General features: G+C 52.5%; 1 protein-coding gene across 1 annotated transcript in view; it reads left to right on the top strand.

The window, feature by feature from the left end:
• The first annotated feature begins 1,875 nt into the window (after window positions 1–1,875).
• Window positions 1,876–16,845, top strand: part of OPRD1 (opioid receptor delta 1) — a 32,053-nt gene continuing 17,083 nt past the window's right edge. Inside the window, exon 1 of the mRNA XM_045782341.2 lies at window positions 1,876–2,102. Within this exon, the coding sequence (XP_045638297.1) occupies window positions 1,876–2,102 (227 nt within the window). The remainder of the gene's footprint in view (window positions 2,103–16,845) is intronic.

The following is a 16,845-nucleotide window of genomic DNA, read 5'->3' as shown; positions in this document are numbered from 1 at the left end:
CAAGCATGTGACTCTTGATCTTGGGGTCGTGAGTTCAAGCCCCATGTTGGGTGTAGAGTTTACTTAAAAAAAATTAAGTAACCTTTAAAAAACTGACCTATCTGCTGAGTCCTTAGATGGTTGAGTGGGAAAGCCTTGTGGTGAGAGTCTGCTGGAGCTGGTAGAGGGGCTTGGACAGCAGCTGAGAGAGGCAAAGAGAATGAAGAGGAGGGTGAACTTGGGAATTCTGGCTTTATTCTTTCTGGGAAAGGGTAAGAGCCTTGCACATAGATGGATGACTGAAGCTGGAGAGTGATATGAGTGAAGGGCCCTTGCCCAGCCACTCACAGGGCCAAGAGCATCTCCCCAGAGTCTAGAGCTTGGGAACCCCAATGTTGTCCCATTCCATTCTCCTTTGGGACTTTTATTCATTTAATCAGTATTTCCTGAGCACCCACTGTGACCCCAGCCCTCTACTGGGTGTAGGGGGATAGATCAGGTCTGGTCTTCCCAAGGAGGAAACAAGCTCAGATAGAAATAATTATCATAGGGGATAAAACAGTACCTAGCCTAGTCTTCTCATCTGAAAAATGGGCACACTAATAATAGAATCTACTCCAAAGTGTTGATGCATGAGTAAAGTGCGTATCACAGTGCCTGGAACAAAGTAATCGTTGGTAGAGAGAATGTTCTGGGAAGGATAGGAGCCCCCAAAAGGAGGATGGCTCTGGGTCTGGGCTGGTCAGGTTAGGGCAAGGGTGTGGGAAGTGCCCCCACCCCCTTCCCTGCGCTCCTATGCGGGAGTAATCCTTAAGGTAATCTTTGAGACCCTGCCTACTCCATCATCTCATTCTCCCCACACTTGCTCCCTGCTTTCTCCTTTTCCTGACCTCCTTTTAGTTCCTATGACCACAGGGACTTTGCACATGTGGTTCTTTTGTCTGGAATGCCCTTTACTTGTTTCTTCACTAAGTTAGTTCCTCCCCAAACTTCACATGCTGACCTCTGGGTTTTGCTGTCCCTGCCACAGGAATGTCTTGCCTTGCTCTCCTTCACTTTGTCTTCAGTAGCGTGATTTTAGGATTCATTTGCCACTGGGCTATAAATCCCAGGAGGCAGGCTCCGCATCTGGGTTTATGCACTAATGGATGGATCCCCAATAGTATCTGGCTCGTATATTCAGCACCCGAAAATATCTGTTAAGCAAATGAATAGGGTGCAAGAAAATAAGCGGCTAATAATGTTATTTAGGGAGCACCTACTGTGTGACTGGCACCGAGCTGAGTTCTTTACTTGGGTCATCTGAATCTCCACAACAACCCTCTGAGTGAGGTGTTGGCGAGGATCCCCATTTTAACAGTTGAGGAAAATGAGGTTGAGAGAGCTTAAATGACTTGCTCAAGGTCATTCTGTTCAATAGAGTAGGGGCGAAACGTGGGATTCACATCCAGGTCCTTCTGATTCCAAAGCGGCAAAGGGTGAGGAGGTGACCCCCGGCCGGGGTTGGGGTGCCCCCAAGCCCGTGGAGTATCCCCAGGGAGGAGTGGGAAGCCTCCCTGGCCCCGCTCCAAGCCGGTGGTGCAGCGCCCGCCCCCGGTCGCGGGCGCAGACTGGCGGCCGCCTCCGGGCCACGTGGTGCGCGCGGCGGGCGCGTCCGAGGAGCCCGCAGAGGCTCGGGCTCAGAGCGCTCGGGGCGAGGAGAGCGGGCGGGCGCCGGGGGGCAGGCGGGGCGGGCGGCCGGGCGCGCGGAGGGGGGCGCAGGGCTGGGCGGGCGGCCGGGGCGCTGTCGCCCGTGGCGTCGGGGCTGCAGCCTCGGCCTTCGCGCGTCCCTCGCACCGGGTCTCTGCGCCCAGGGCGCACGGCGGGGAGGGACGCGGCGCCCGCCGCCCGGCCGCCATGGAGCCGGCCCCCTCCGCCGATGCCGAGCTGCAGCCCCCGCTCCTCGCCAATGCTTCGGACGCCTTCCCCAGCGCCTTCCCCAGCGCGGGCGCCAATGCGTCGGGGCCGCCGGCCGCCCGGAGCGCCTCGTCCCTCGCCCTGGCCATCGCCATCACCGCTCTCTACTCGGCCGTGTGCGCCGTGGGGCTGCTGGGCAACGTGCTCGTCATGTTCGGCATCGTCCGGTGAGTCCGCTGCGGCCTGGCCCCCCCCCCCCTCACCCGGGGCGAGGGTGGGGACCGCGGACCCGGCACCCTGACCTCGGACCCGGGGCTCTCCGCGCCTCCGCACTTCCTGCAGGGGGAGCCCGGGGCCCAGCGAGGAGACCACTTCCACGAGGGAAGGACGGTGGAGAGTGTGGAGAGAGAGAGAGAGAGAGAGAGAGAGAGAGAGAGAGAGAGAGTGTGTGTGTGTGTGTGTGACTAAATAACATTGGATCGTTTATTCGCATCCCCTTGCTTCTGCGTGAGGCTCTGTGGGATAGTTTGACGACAGTTAGTGTGTCTGTCACAGTTTGCAAGTGGATGATTCTGTGTTGGTGACAGTACAAATGTATTGAGTGTTTGGACCTCCTAAAGCCTCCTGGGAGCGGGCTTCTGGGGAGCCGGCTCTCCGTGGGGGTGTGGGGACGTGGGAGTGTTTGGGTGTCTGCACCATGCTGTGGGGACATTGACCAAGACCCATTTGATGACCATCTCTAGGGGGTTCCTGTGTTGGTGTGTGCCTGTCCCGCACTGTCAGTTCGTGATTCTCCCCGTATGAGACTGTGACTATGTGACTGTGTTGTTTCTTGTCAACTCCCTGGCATTTGCGGGGGAGGAGAGCATGGAGCCCCGTGTTTGTGCACCTGTGTGTGCGGTTGCTGAGGGGGAGCCCGTGGCTCCTGGGTACAGTGGGCAAGGGCTGTGGCCAGCCAGTCAGTCATCTGCTTCCCTCCTCCGAGGCCATCTGGTCTCGAGCTCTGGATGTGAATCAGCGAAGTCTCAGCCCCTCGCAAATGCCCCGTCTCACTCTCTCCTCTTCTCTAACAGGCTTTTCTTTCTGCTAGAGTCAGCACTGGTTTGTTTGGGCGGGAGTGGAGTTTGTGCTTTCACCTCAGGAAGCGAAATTCTCTTCCTGGTATCTGTGTAGAGTGCTGGGACTTTCTCAGAGAATCTAAAACACCATCCGCTTGCCTGGAAACAACCTCCTGACCCAGTTCTGCCAGCTCAGACATGGGCAAAAAGGATCGAAGGGAAACTCCTATCCTTATAACAACAAAGATGCCCTTGTATTTACTGATAGTTGGAAATGGTCGTCCATGCTGGTTGACCGAGGGCACAGCCCTAAACCTCTCTGGGCTGTGGTGCCACCCAGCAGAGCAGAGGGCAGACTGTGGACTCAGAGGTCAGACTCAGTTATGAACTGTGGTCTCAACCCAGACATTGATGCCCATCACAGTAAGCACCCCAGTCCCCCTGTCCCACCATCTGCCCCATCTGTCTCAGTTTCCCTGTCTGAAGAGTAGAGACCCAGTCTCCGCAGGTGGGAGTCTGAATTCCAGAGTCTGGGATCTCTGCAGGACAGAGTGTTGTGCATTGGAGCACTGCATGGGTGTGTGGGTGTTGAGGGAGCTCTGGCATCTTTGCTCCCCCAGGAAGAGTGGAGGGCACAATTTCCTGTGCTTTCAGTGACTCATTACCAGCTACCGTGGGAAAATTCCCCCAAGCACAGGCAGGATTGATCTTTGCTGTGCGTTTCGTCAGTGGTTCTCCCCACTTTGTCTTTGGAGGTAATACAGGCTTTAGAGTGGGGCCAACCTGAGTATGAATTCCAGCCCTGCCATGAACTGGCTCTGTGACTTGGGTACATCACTTATCTTTGAGCCTCAGTTTCTTCATCTATAGAATGGAGTAATAATAGAGCCTTCTTCAACAGGGGTTTTGTGAAGTGTCAGTGAGCAAACATATAAAATGCAGCTGGCCTGGTGCCTGGATCCAGTAAATGGAAGCTGTCTGTGTGATAAAGAGGAGGAATTTTCCAGATCCCTTAGGATCTAGTGCCTTTTAAAAGAGGGAGGGTGAAAGTGGCCCTTGTCCTAAGGTGGGCTAGAGGATAGCTAAGGTTCTGAGTTCCAGATTCTGTACACGTACCCTCTCTGGGGAGCTCTAGGTGCTGAAGAGTGTGTTCAGTCCCATTCCCAGCCTCTTCTCCAGGGACTCTGGCTGTTGGGCTGATGAGCACAGCTCCCCCACTCCCAGTGAGCCAGAGGAAGGCTCCTCACTTCTGAGGGTCCACTTGGGGAATGCTCTGGCCTCTGCTTGCTAGGGCTGCTCCCAGCCAACCTTTCACAAATCCCATTGTCAGATGCATCTTGCAAGCAGCATAGCTGGCCCCCATAGGCCCCCATGTTGCTAAGACATTTCCTGGACCAATCATGTATGTGAAAACTGTCTCTCTGGGTCTGAATGATTTAATCCTCACCTATAAGCCTGAGGGATAGGCGTTAGAATCCTCAATATGATCGCCTCCATTTTGCAGATATGGAATCTGTGGTTCAGAGAGAGGCAGGGTGACTTATTCTCCAAAGGTCCCACAGCTAGTTCCAGATCTGAAGCTAAAACCCTGGTCTAGTGACTCCAAGTCTAGAACTTTTTCCAGAGCTGCCTGGGGTAGGGGACAGTCAAAGAAATCCATGGAAGGAGGGGGTAGAATTCTGTCCTTCCTTGTGTCTTAGATCATCAGAGAACAATGGAGACAGGAGGATTGTGAACCTACACATTATTTGGCCCAAGTATTTTAGGCTGCTATCCTGGGGGGAGGGGTAATGATGGGGCTGGCACTTAATTCCTCCCCACTGACAGTGACACTAAGGATAGGGCAGCTGCCTGGTACCCTGCTTCTGCTGGCAAAGTCCCAAGAGCAGTGGAAAGAGGGGAGCCCAGGATGGAGAGAAGCCCCTGACCTCTCTGGTTTCCTGGCACCCTGTGCAGGGCTTGGCACAGCCAGTAAGTAAGTCAGTTGATTGGCTGAATGAAAGAATGAATGGTTGAAGGAATGAATTCTGCCTGTCAGTCCTGAGCTCCCGCAGTTGGGGGCGGGGGCAGGTTTCCAAGGGAAGAAGATCCAGAGAAACCCTTGGGGTGGGAAAGCGGGGTGGTATGTAGTGGCAGAGGTGGGGCTCTGAAGCCAGACATATCTAAGTTCAAGTCCTGAGTTCAAAGCCACTTACTTGCTGTGTGTTTGGGTTAGCTTTACCTCTCTGAAGCTCATTTCTTCCCCTGTAAGGTGGGAATAGCAACAACGTGTCTGGGGCTGTGGTGAGGATTAATAGCGTTGTAGGCTGAGCCATTTACCCCCTCTGAGAAAAAGGATTGGCTCTCTGTGAAGGAATGGAAAGAATTAACTCATTCAAGAAAATTCTATGGATACACTGGGCTAGATGCTGAGATACAGTGTTAAGGAAAAAAATAGACGGTCTCTGCCCTCACGGTGGGAGAAATGACGGTCATCAGCTAGTCATCTAACAAACTTGTATTTGTGCTGAGGGCGATGGAAGAGTAGATGGGCACTTTGGGAGCCCACGACGTGTGTGTGGGGGGGTCTCACCTGGTCAGGGAGTTCAGAGAGGCCCTCTGAGGAACTGAAGGATGAGGAGTGGGTAGGTAGCTAAGTAAGCTGAAGGAAGAGCCTCTGACGAGAAGCCTGACCTGGATGAGGAGCTGAGAAAAAACCTCAGAATCCCACATCATGAAGCACCCTCCATTCCCGCCTCCCCCACACTCTGGCCCTCTCCCTACTTCATGGACCCACTTGAGAAGCCCACTCATCCATCTGGATGCATGAGAGGGGCCTCTGGGAATTGTCCTTTTAACAAACAGCCTGTGGTTCCCGAGGCTTCTGTGAAGTACGAGCAGGATTTTTGGGGACATCTCGTCCCCAGGCAGAGCATCACCACTAAGTCCCACGGTGTGAGTTCAGCCGGTGTGCTGACCCTGTGGGTCCTCAGAGCAGATGCCTGACAGCCCCTCTTTCTGGGTGGTAAGTGCCCTGAGGGGCCGGCATTTCAGAGTTCCATTGGTGGCCCACTGGGTAGGGCAGAGTGTGAAGGGCTTAGCAGACCCCCATCTCTGACAGGTGACCCCGTATATCTTCCCTCTGCATGGCCCGGGACTTCCTGGTTTGCCTGCCCCAGAATCCAGGCGGGAGAATGGAGTCCATGCTTTTCCACATGGCCTCCTGTCTGTTCCCTAGCCTGCCCTGTCTCCCTGCCTCCCTCCCGTCCTGGTTTCAGCAGGCTCGTACCCTGCTGTGTCTCTGACCACCCCTCCGTCTCGCATTCTGCCCCCTGCATATAACCAACCTCGGCCTGCCTCTTCACGACTGTTCCACGCCCTGCGCTTCTCTGGCCCTTGGTCTCTCCCTTGGCTTCTCTCTCTTCTGAGTTTTCCTCTGATCAGGTGTGGGCTCTGCCACCTCCTAAGATCTTTAGTGAGTTGGATTGCCACCCTGCACCTCAGTTTCTTCATTTATAAAGTGTGGGTCATAGCACCTGACTCAGAAACATCTTTGTCCTGAAGATGACAAGACCACGTTGCTAAAGCAGCATGTTCCCCTCTCATCCCAAGTGCCTGCAGCACAGAGCGGGGAAGGGAGTTTGGCCCGGGCAGCCTGGACTGGGGCGGGGTCACGACAGGTGAATGAGGAGTTCTGGCTGTCCCCTCTCTCTACTGTCCAGGTGCCAGGGGTTGCTGGGGCAGGTGCTTAGGGGTCAGCTTGGCAGGATTGGAAGCTCTGAGTCCCCACCTTGTTTTTTTGGAGGCCCAGAATGAGCCCATTGCCTTCTTGTCTCCCTCGCCTCTCTAATCTGGGTTGGAGTCCGTGGACCCAGGGCCCCCAGGCCACGTGAGATCCCGGTGAGGCTCCAGGTTTTAACCTCAGCTCGACCGTGTCCTAGTGGTGTGGCTTTGAGCAAACTGCTTGCCCTCCCCGAGCCTCATTTCTGCATCTGTAGAATTGGGGTGATCAGGGTAGATTTGGGGGAGGATTAGATGAGCTCATGTGTGTAAAGGCTGCAGCACAGCACCCAGCACATAGTAGGCCCTCAGTGCATGCCAGGTGCTATGATTAACTAACACCCCTGCTGCTCCAAGTGGCAGGCGTGGCTCTGCCTTTTTCCTGCATCGTCTGCACATCTGCTTATTCAACAAGCGTTTGCTGATGCCGACCCCTGCCAGGCCGGTCCAGTCTCAGCTCCCATGGCCCAGACCCTCAGTTGAAGCTTCGGCACGGCCTCTGGCTTCTCACACAGCCAGGTCCTCCAGCTTCCTGGAGTTGTGGGAGTCCAGGGCCAGCCCCTGACCCAGCCAGAGGGGGTCCCGCCTGATTGTGCTGCGTTGTCGTGAAGTGGCAGGAACAGTTGGCTACTTGGAGACGGGCGGAACATTCCCAGCAGAGGGAACAGCATGAGCAAAAAGAGGTTCCCAGGATCTCGGAGAGCTGCAGAGGACAGGGAATTTCACCAGGGGCAGAGCTGAGTGCGTGTCAGGGGCCCCGGGTGGCTGTGGAGGTGGAAAGTGTGCAGGGACAAAAGCAGAACTCGCCTCGCAAGTAGGTGTCCTCCTCAGCCTGGTGTGGTTGTCAGGAATGCCGGCTGTGTGCGGAGCTTTGGCTGGACCGCTCTGGCGGGGAGGAGGAGTGAGGCGGAGGAGAGGCCCGAGACAGGCCAGCATGGTCATGTCAGGGGCCAGAGGTTGCACTGAGGCAGGAGTGGCAGATCTGGGCAGTGGGAGCCGAGGCCGGGCGGGTTCTCGGGTCCCACAGTAAGGTGACCGTACTGGGAAACGAGGGAGCTTTGAGCCACGGGCCATGGGGAAGAGGACTTCAAAGCGATCTGTGCGGAATGGTGTTCAAGGGGATGAATTGGGTGTGGGTGGGCACGGGGTGGGACGGAGGGGGCCTCGATGTGGGGAAACCGAGAGGCTAGCTCAGGGCGATGGGAGAGAGCTGCGCTACTTTGGATGGGTCACCGGAACCCTGGCCTCAGTTGTCCCCTTTCTAAAATGGAGTGCTGGGGTGCCTGGGTGGCTTAGTTGGTTAAACGTCCAACTCTTGATTTTGGCTCAGGTCACAATCTCAGGGTTGTGAAATGGAGCCCTGTGTTGGGCTCCGTGCTGGGCGTGGATTCTTTCTGTCTCCCTCTCCCTCTGCCTCTCTCCCCCTCCCTCTCTAAAAACAAAAAAACCAATGTCCTTTTTAAAATAAATAAATACATACATACAACGGAGTGCCTTCAGACCTTCCAGAGGCAGGAGGCTGGGCCATATGATCCCCCTGTCCCCCGCCCTGGGGAGGCTGAGCAGGGAGAACAAGCAAGCCCCAGCTGGTGTCCCTATGGTATCTCCTGGCCTTGCCCCCTTGCCTGCCCCACTCCCCAGAGAGTGTGTGGGGTGATCCCAGAGTCACCAAGGGCACCAAGAAGCCTCTCCTGAGCCTCCACCGTGTGCCAGAGGCTTCTCCATGCCTCACAACGGCCCTGCAATGGGGCTGTAGTTTTTTATTGATAGATGAAGACGGGAAGGCTCAGGGAGCAGCCGGCTCTCACAGTCCAAAAGCTGCAAACTCAGGTCTTTCTGACTGCAAACCTACTCCATGTTCACTCTGGCACTGTTGTCCATGAGACACACGGAGTGAGAGTTAATGACATCCTTGTTAGAGGAAGGGAGGAGCAGGCAGATTGCTGTCTGCAACCCTCCGAGGCCTCTGCGTGGCTGACAGCGGTTTGGGGGCCTGGGATTGGGGCCCAGCTGTGCTGTTTACTGAGAGAGCGAGCTTGGCCATACACTTAGTTAACCAACTAAGCCTGGGTGAGCCCCAGTTTTCTCATCTGTGAAATGGGAGTAGCATTAGAGCTTTACCGGGTGGTTTTGAGAAGTTTATGAGGCATGATATGAAGGACTTCAGCACAGAAGCAGGCATTTGGCAAGTTTTCAGTAAATATTTTCTTTCTTTTTTTTTTTTTTAAGATTTTATTTATTTATTTGGCACAGAGAGAGAGTGAGCACAAACAGTGGGGAGGGGTAGAGGGAGAAGCAGACTCCTCGCCAAGCAGGGAGCCCAATGCAGGACTTGATCCCAGGACCCCAGGATCATGACCTGAGCTGAAGGCACGCACTTAACTGACTGAGCCACCGAGGCTTACCTCGGTAAACATTTTCCATCATGTCTGTTTCAAAGGCTTACTTCTCATTCTTTTGATTAGTTTATTTTTATTTTATTTTATTTTTTTAAAAGATTTTATTTATTTGAGAGAGCATGAGGTGGGGCCAGTGGGGGTGGGGGGGGAGAGCAGAAGGAGAGGGACAAATAGACTCCCTGCTGATCAGGGAGCCCAACACCAGACGGGGCTCGATTCCAGGTCCCTGGGATCATGACGAGAGCCGAAGGCAAATGCTTAACCAACTGAGCCACCCAGGCGCCCCATCGATCAGTATTTATTGAGCCCCAGAGGAACTGGAATTATTGGGTAGATTGTATAGGGAAGTTTTATTAGCTCAATATTAGACATTTTCTTTTGCTGTAAAGGTAACACAGTTATTTCAGAAAATATGGAGAAGTTTAAGTAGAGACATACATTACCCATAATCTCACTACAAAGAAAAAAGCTTTGTCATTTTGTTGTATTTCTTTCCCATCTCTCTCTTTTTGCCTCTGTGTGTGTGTGTTTTAATGATATCAGGATCACAATATTAGAATAGTGATCATGTTATATATAATACTTTGTAAGCTGCTTTTCACTTGATATTATATCATGAGTGTGTTGTCATGTTATCAAACATTCTTTGAAAACATGATTTTTTGATGGCTGCATTGTATGAATGTGTCCTATTGGGGGGGACTTATGTTATTTCCAATATTATGCCAATCTAAACAATGCATCTGTGAACATTCTTGAATACTTATATTTGTGCACACCTCTTATTATTTCTACAAGGAAATTTCTAACAGTCAAAGCTCTCCAGGGGTGCATGGGTGGTGCAGTCAGTTGGGCATCTGACTTGGTTTCAGTTCAGGTCGTGATCTCAGGGTTGTGACATCAGGCCCCTCGTCGGGCTCTGTGCTCAGCACGGAGTCTGCTTAAATTTCTTTCCCTCTCCCTCTGCCCTTCCCCAACCCCTGTGCTCTTGCACATGCTCTCTCTCTCTCTCTAAAATAAATAAATAAATCTTAAAAAAAAAATAGCTTTCCCAATAGGTATGGGCTGCTGTGTAATGTAGGGAGCTTCCCATCTCTGAAGGTATGCAAGAGGACACTGGAAAACCACTGGATGGAGGCATGGCACTGAAGATTTGCGTGGAGAAAAGATAAACATAATTGTAGGCTCCTCTCCCCACACCGAGATTCAGAGATGCTGTGATCTCAGATTCCCCTTTTCCCCTTCCTGGCAGATGGTGCCTGTCTGGAGGCTATGCAAAGGGCAAGGCATGATTTCATTAACCTCAGAGTCCTGGGACCTCTAAATCCAATTGGCTACCCAGAACATCATAACATGCACAGGAAGAGGGGTAATCGTGGGCTTGAGCAGAAAGCCTGGCTTAAATTAGCAATTTACCATCATGCAGGCTGCGGCGGCCCTATTACCAGCTGGGGGATATGGGGTGGGATGGGGTGTCTGGGTTGGGTTCTATTGATTTATAGCTCCCAGTGCAGCTGCAGAAATCAACAGCTTTGTCTCTGGCCGGGGGGCGTGTGTACAGGAAGACTCTTGTCTTCTGTAGCTTTCTGAGTCTTGATAAATTGAAAGAACTCAAACTTCAAAGTCTTGTGAGGTCAAAAAGCCCTGTCCAATGAACACAACACACGGAGAGGCGGAAATGGCCTCACTCCTCTCCCCTGCCGAGGTGACCTTTTCACCAAGGCATAGAGTTTTGAACCGTGGATGATGATTCTCTTTACTGAACACTTATTTTGTGCCAGGCAGTCTGCTTAGAGAGATCTAGATATCATCCCATTTCATCCTCACAGACCCTTATGGGCTGAGTTTGTTGCCCGCGTTTATAGGTGAGGAGACTTGAGGCACAGAGAAGTTCTGTTACATGCTCCAAGTCCCGGAGTCAGATTGAAATCGGGTCATTCTGATCTCAGAGCCCACACTCTTAGCCATTGCCCAGTCTTCTGCCTGTATGTCAAGTTCAGCCCCTCTGACTGAAAAATGAGGGAACCGAGGTTTGGAGAGGTTCAGTGTCTCTTGAGTTAGTGGCCAAGACAGGACTGGACCTTGCCTTCCTAACCCTTTGTTCCCCCTTGCATCTCTTTCACTCCTGGGGTTACCTGGGCTAAGGGAGAGTCAGAGGGTAGCTAGAGATAGCCCTACCCAGGAGTATGGGAAGTGGGTTCCTGTACAGGGCAACCCAGCCTGGGGGCCACTGATGTCTCACAGGCTCCGAGAAGTCCAAGGTTCCCGGGGCGAAGCCAGCACCTGGCAAGGCAGCCGCATCCTTCAGATGCAGAGAGATCGGGGTTCAAACCCAGGTCTGCTTCTCGCTGGCCTCTGTTTTCTCATCTGTAAGATGTAGGTGATAGAAAATCACCTACGTCGCAGGGTTGTGGCAAACATACACTCAGCAGCCCCTCCTAATACCGGGCACGGTTCTGGGGGCTGGGCATGTCACAGTGATCAAGACACAGTCCTTGCCCTCACGAAGCCGACATTCTAGTGGGGGGAAATATAGACGGTAAACGAGCAGATGTAAGGCCAAGGCTATAGTTGACCATGAGGTCAACTAAAAGAGGAGTGGGGGAGAGAGAGTGGTGGGGCTGTAGTTGTATATGGTGAGGTCAGGGAGGAGGAGACAACCCAGCAGAGGCGTGCCTCTGAGAGGAAGTGTTTTAGGGGGAACGGAGAAGGGGAAGGGGAAGGGAGGTGATGTACGGCCCTAGCTCAGGGCCTGACCGGGAACAGGAAGTTGTTGGTGATAATGATGCCTTCTGGCTGATTTCCCAGCATTCGGGAATCTGGGACAGGATTAAGCCAAGGGAGAAAAACCACTTCTCCCGGCCAGCCCACATGCCCCTGCAGGACAGATGGAGATAATCTGTCTCCCTTGGTTACAAAAACTCATGGTCCTGAAGTGCTAGGAAATGCCCCCCCATCTAGTGGGAAGTGGAGCCCAGCCTGTGGCCAGAGGGCTGTCCTGCGGGAGGGGCAAGTAGCCCTAAGACACTCCCTTCACCTGCTCAGGCCCTGTCATGCCAGCAAAGCATGGCATATTGACTCCACAGGACTTCACACCAAAAATAGCACTGCTGACCTTTCTAGAGTGCTGACAGGGTGGCCAGCTCTGTGCTGAGCACCTTCCACGAAGTATCTCATTTAATTCTCCCGACTCTCTGAGGCTGGTAGCACGTTTCTCTCCATTTGACAGATGAGAACACTGAGGCTCAGAGAAGCTAATTCACTTGCCCCAGGGCCACAATGGTAAGTGACAGCCTGTGAACTGAGGCCCCCCTGACTCCCAGAGCCCGTGTGTGCAAAGAGACTGGGAAGCAATGGCCGAGAAGGTGGAATTCATGACACCGTCTGATTCCAACTGTGAAAAATGACTTTTTTATAGCACTTGGGATCAGGAGAGGCTGTGGAGCAGGGCAGACTGAGTTGTAAAGTTATTAAAATAATAAATTGTTAATAAATAAAACAAAAGCGAAACTCTTGTGTGTCAGGCAGAGGGATATGGCCCAGCATGGCCAGAGGCCTACAGGGGAGAAATGTGGATTTTTTGGAACATCTGACTTTGGATCCTGGTTCCGTCCACTCTGTACTTCTAGACAAGCACCTCTGACCGTGGGTCAGTTTCCTTCTGAAACTGGGATGAAACAAAATGGGAATACATGGGTCTCTACTTCCCATGGTGGGTGTGGGTCAAAGGAGAGAATGGATGTGAAGTGCTCTGCACAGGGCCGGCCTTGCCCATTGTCCTCAAGGAGTGTTCCTTGGGGACTGGGGGCAGGAGAGGTAAACCGTATCATCCCCGTATACCCTGTGGTCACTAAGAATGACAAACTTGCCGCAGTATTTTTACATGGAACCGTGGGACATTTACTTGGCGATGGGCAGGACTCCAAATGATCAAGAATCCATCAAATCTGACTATGACAAAACTGAGCGTGTGCTTTGGTGATATTACAGGGCTTCATACAGGGGACCTTGCTTGGAAACTCTCATCTCTACAACACTTCCCTGGGGGCTGGTGTCTTTGCCCCTTTTCTGGTGAGGAGAGTGTATGGCTCCCAGCACCTTAGCCTAGACTATGTCCTTTCAGGTCTGTCCTACTAGACAAAAAGAACCAGGAGGATGTATTTCAAGGAATCAGCTTATGCAGTTGTGGGGTCTGGCGAGGCTGGCTGGTTGGAAACTCTCGGGCAACAGCTGATGCTGCAGGTCAAAAGGCAGAATTTCTTCTTCCCCTGGGAAGCCTCAGTTTTGCTCTTAGGGTTGAGCCTCATTACCAAGGATAACTTCCTTAAAGTCAACTGATTGCAGATATTAACCACATCTGCCAAATATCTTCACAGCAACCCTGAGATTGGTGTTTGATTAAATAACTGGATACTGGAGCCCAGCCAGGTTGACGCATAAAACTAATCATCACAGAGTCAGACAGATCTGGGCTTGAGTCCTGGTACTAGAGCCCATAGGCTGTGTGACCTTGGGCAAGCCTCTCTGAGCCTCAGTCCCCTCCTCTGCCGGATGCGGTGATAGTGCTTACCATAGTCATTTGTTGTGAGGATGAAATACAGCGATGTAAATCAAGTGGCTTTGTCCGTGCCTCGCATAGAACGAGGGGAGCTGCACACAAGTAGATGGTCATGGTCATGAATCAGTGTTTTCTAGTTGTAATTGCTCGTTCCAGGGTTCGCCTTCCCTTTTCCACTGGTTGCTCCTAGAGGGTGGGATCCGTGTCCTGTTCGTGTTCCGTGCTATTTCCTAGCTCCATCCCTGACCCGAAGGAGATATCACTAAGTATTTCCTAGATATCTCGTTGACACTTTGTTAATGAGGTTCTCTCCATGGAGTACTGGGGATCTATAATAAAAATCCTTCAACCTCAAGACAAGACGGAAGATGTGTGGGAACCTCAGGCCTCTCTTCTCTCTAAAGTAACCCTTTGCTTCTCAGCTTAGTAAATCTCTCCTCCCAGAGGCCTTTTCTGACGCCCCCAGGCCAACAGATCCCCCCCTCCTCCGTGTTCCCACAGTGTCCTATGTGTCCCCCATCCACACATACTTTTTCAAGCACTCGATTGCTCATCTCTCCCTCTCTCTTCAGAGGAGCAGGTGTGTGTGGGGGGCAGGGGGAGGGAGTAGCCTTCGCTCACAGCTGGAGCCCCAGCCTAGGCTCTGACACTCAGGCAGCAGGTCAGTAGGTGTTTGTAGGAGGGACACGTCCTATTTCCAGAGACCGTGGGCTGACATGCTACACTTGGGGAACTCTGCTTTCTTGGGGCGTCTGTGGTGTCTGGCTGCCCCATTTCCTGGCCCAGCCACCCTTAAGCCAGAAGCAGAGCCCGGGTGATGGGGAAGAGCTTCTCACTGGCTTCCATGAGCGTGTTGTTCTTGAGCTGAATGGCACAGGCATCTGCCCTGTTTATTTATACCTGGCCACCCCGGCCCTCACTCATGTTCAACTCAGGGCTCTTTATTTCCATGTTCCAGCCTTTAATCTTCTCCCGTGACACGCCTTGTTATAATTAACCACTTTTCTTCCTCATCCTTTGCCAAAACGGAGACAGCTAATTAATTTCTGGCGACTTGCCACTCCTGTTAAATGGTGGGCAGGGACGGAATTTGCAGCCCTTGCTGCCCAGCGGGCTTGTTTTGCCAGTGGGAAGAGCAACCACCCTTTGTGTACAAATAGAGGGAACCCCAACTGGACCCCAGCAGGCTGGCTGGCAGATGCTTTGTTTAAGCTGTTTATTCTCCACCATGGGCAGAGCCTCTGTGATCGCTGCTGTAGCTGCGCCTCGGCTTCCTCCTTTGTGAAACAAAGGGATTGAGCTTTATATACAGGGAGAAGAAGATGGGGTAGAGGTTAGGTTAGTGGGTTCTGGAGTCCGAGGGACCCAAGGCCCAGCCCCGCCACTTCTAGCTGTGGAACTTTTGGTGAGTTACTTCCACCCTCCAAGCCTCAACATTCCTCACCTGTAGAATGGGGCTAAAGCTCACATCCTGTGCAGATTCAGTGGGATACGAGCACACTGGTGGCACTCATTTAACAGCACAGCTAGCACAGAGGAAGTGCTCAGTAAACACTCTCACCTGCCTCCTTTCCTTTCAGTGCTCACAATCTATATTCCTGATGGGAAAAAAAAAATCCTTTTATTGGGAGAACTGAGGAGTGGAGTGATTTGAACCTGGATTGCTTCTCTGTTTGAGGCCATGGCTGGCAAGATGCTTCACCCCTCTGTATTCGTGTCTTAGGGCTGCCGTCATAAATGACCATAAACTGGGTGGCTTACAACAACAGAAATGTATCCTTCACAGTTCAGGAAGCCAGAAGTGTGAAACCAAGCATGGCAGGCTCCCTGCAAAGGCTCTCGGGAAGACTCCTTCCTCGCCTCGCTTCCGGTGGGTGCTGGCAGTCACTGACATCCCTTGGGCTTGCAAGTGCATCTCTCCAATTGTCGCCTCTGTTTTCCCATGGCCGTGTTCCCTCTGTGCATGTCTCTGTGTTTCCTCTTATAGGGACACCAGTCATCGTGGAGTTAGGGCTCACCCTGATCTAGTATGACCTCATCTTAATCACGTCTGCAAAGACCCTATTTCCAGAAAAGTTCACATCAGAGGTTCCAGGTCGATATGAATTTTGGGGGCACCTATTCAACCCACGATACTCCCCAAGTCTCACTTCCCTCCCCTCTATAAGGATGATAATAATAGTAGCGATTTCATAGGGTCGTTGAAGTAATTAAATAAGCCTCATCTATGTAAATGCCACGGTAGAATTCAATAGAAGACATCAGGCCCTTGTAAGCACTGAGTCAGTGTAGCTGCTGAGATAGAGATGGTGAAGATGATGATGGCGACAGGGATGGTTCCATCCGTGGACCTACCTACGTTGGTTGATCACTGGACTCAGGGACCTAGAATGTAAGCATCTACTAAGAGCCTAGGCCCTCATCAGGAATTCTGAAGCCTTGGACAGGAGCCCCCCCTTTCCCTTTGGCCTCAGCCGCCTTGGGCCCTCATCTGAGCATTAGCTCCTAGAAGGACAGCTCAGTAGAGAAGAAAGAACTTGGCCTCTCAGGAGTCAGGGAATTGACACCCCGTGTCACCCTGTGCAACTGTCCTTCCCTCTCTGGGCCTCAGTTTCCCAATCTGTAAAGTGGGAGAGGAGATTGGAACTCAGTGTTACAGATCAGAGCCTCTTCCGGTGCTCAAGTTCCAGCACAGGGCTCTGGGTCCCCCCCCAGTGGTGGCAGGTTACCAAAGGCCAGCCCAGGAGTCAGGAGGGAGCCCGGGACTCCCAGGACAGCTCAAGCAGGTGTCATTCTGGGCCCTTTTTCCTCATCTGGACAAGAGAAACCACTATGATATGAGCAGCGTGCTAGGGACATTGTAGGCAGGAACTCATTTGGTTCTCGCCACACCTTTATGTGGTAGGATCATTATACCCAGTTCACAGAGGAACAAACCGAGGTTCGGGAAAAGTTAGAACTTGCCCAAGTTTGTACAGTTAGTTAGAGACAGAGCTGGGGCTTAAATTGAGGTGTATCTGGTGCCAAAGGCTGTGCTTCTGTCTGGACCACACCTTTAATAGTTTCCCAGGGCTGCCCTAACACATAGCATGAGCTTAAAGTAACAGAAATGTATTCTGTCACCGTTCTAGAGGCCAGGAGTCCACAGAGTGTCTGCAGGGCCACGCTCCCTCTGCAGGTGCGTGGGAAGAGGCCT

This window comes from Ursus americanus, chromosome 33 (genome assembly GCF_024610735.1).
Source record: "Ursus americanus isolate L20-20 chromosome 33, mUrsAme1.1.p, whole genome shotgun sequence".
Taxonomy (NCBI): domain Eukaryota; kingdom Metazoa; phylum Chordata; class Mammalia; order Carnivora; family Ursidae; genus Ursus; species Ursus americanus.
The sequence above is the reverse complement of the archived record's forward strand: the minus strand, read 5'-3'. Positions and strand labels throughout refer to the sequence as shown.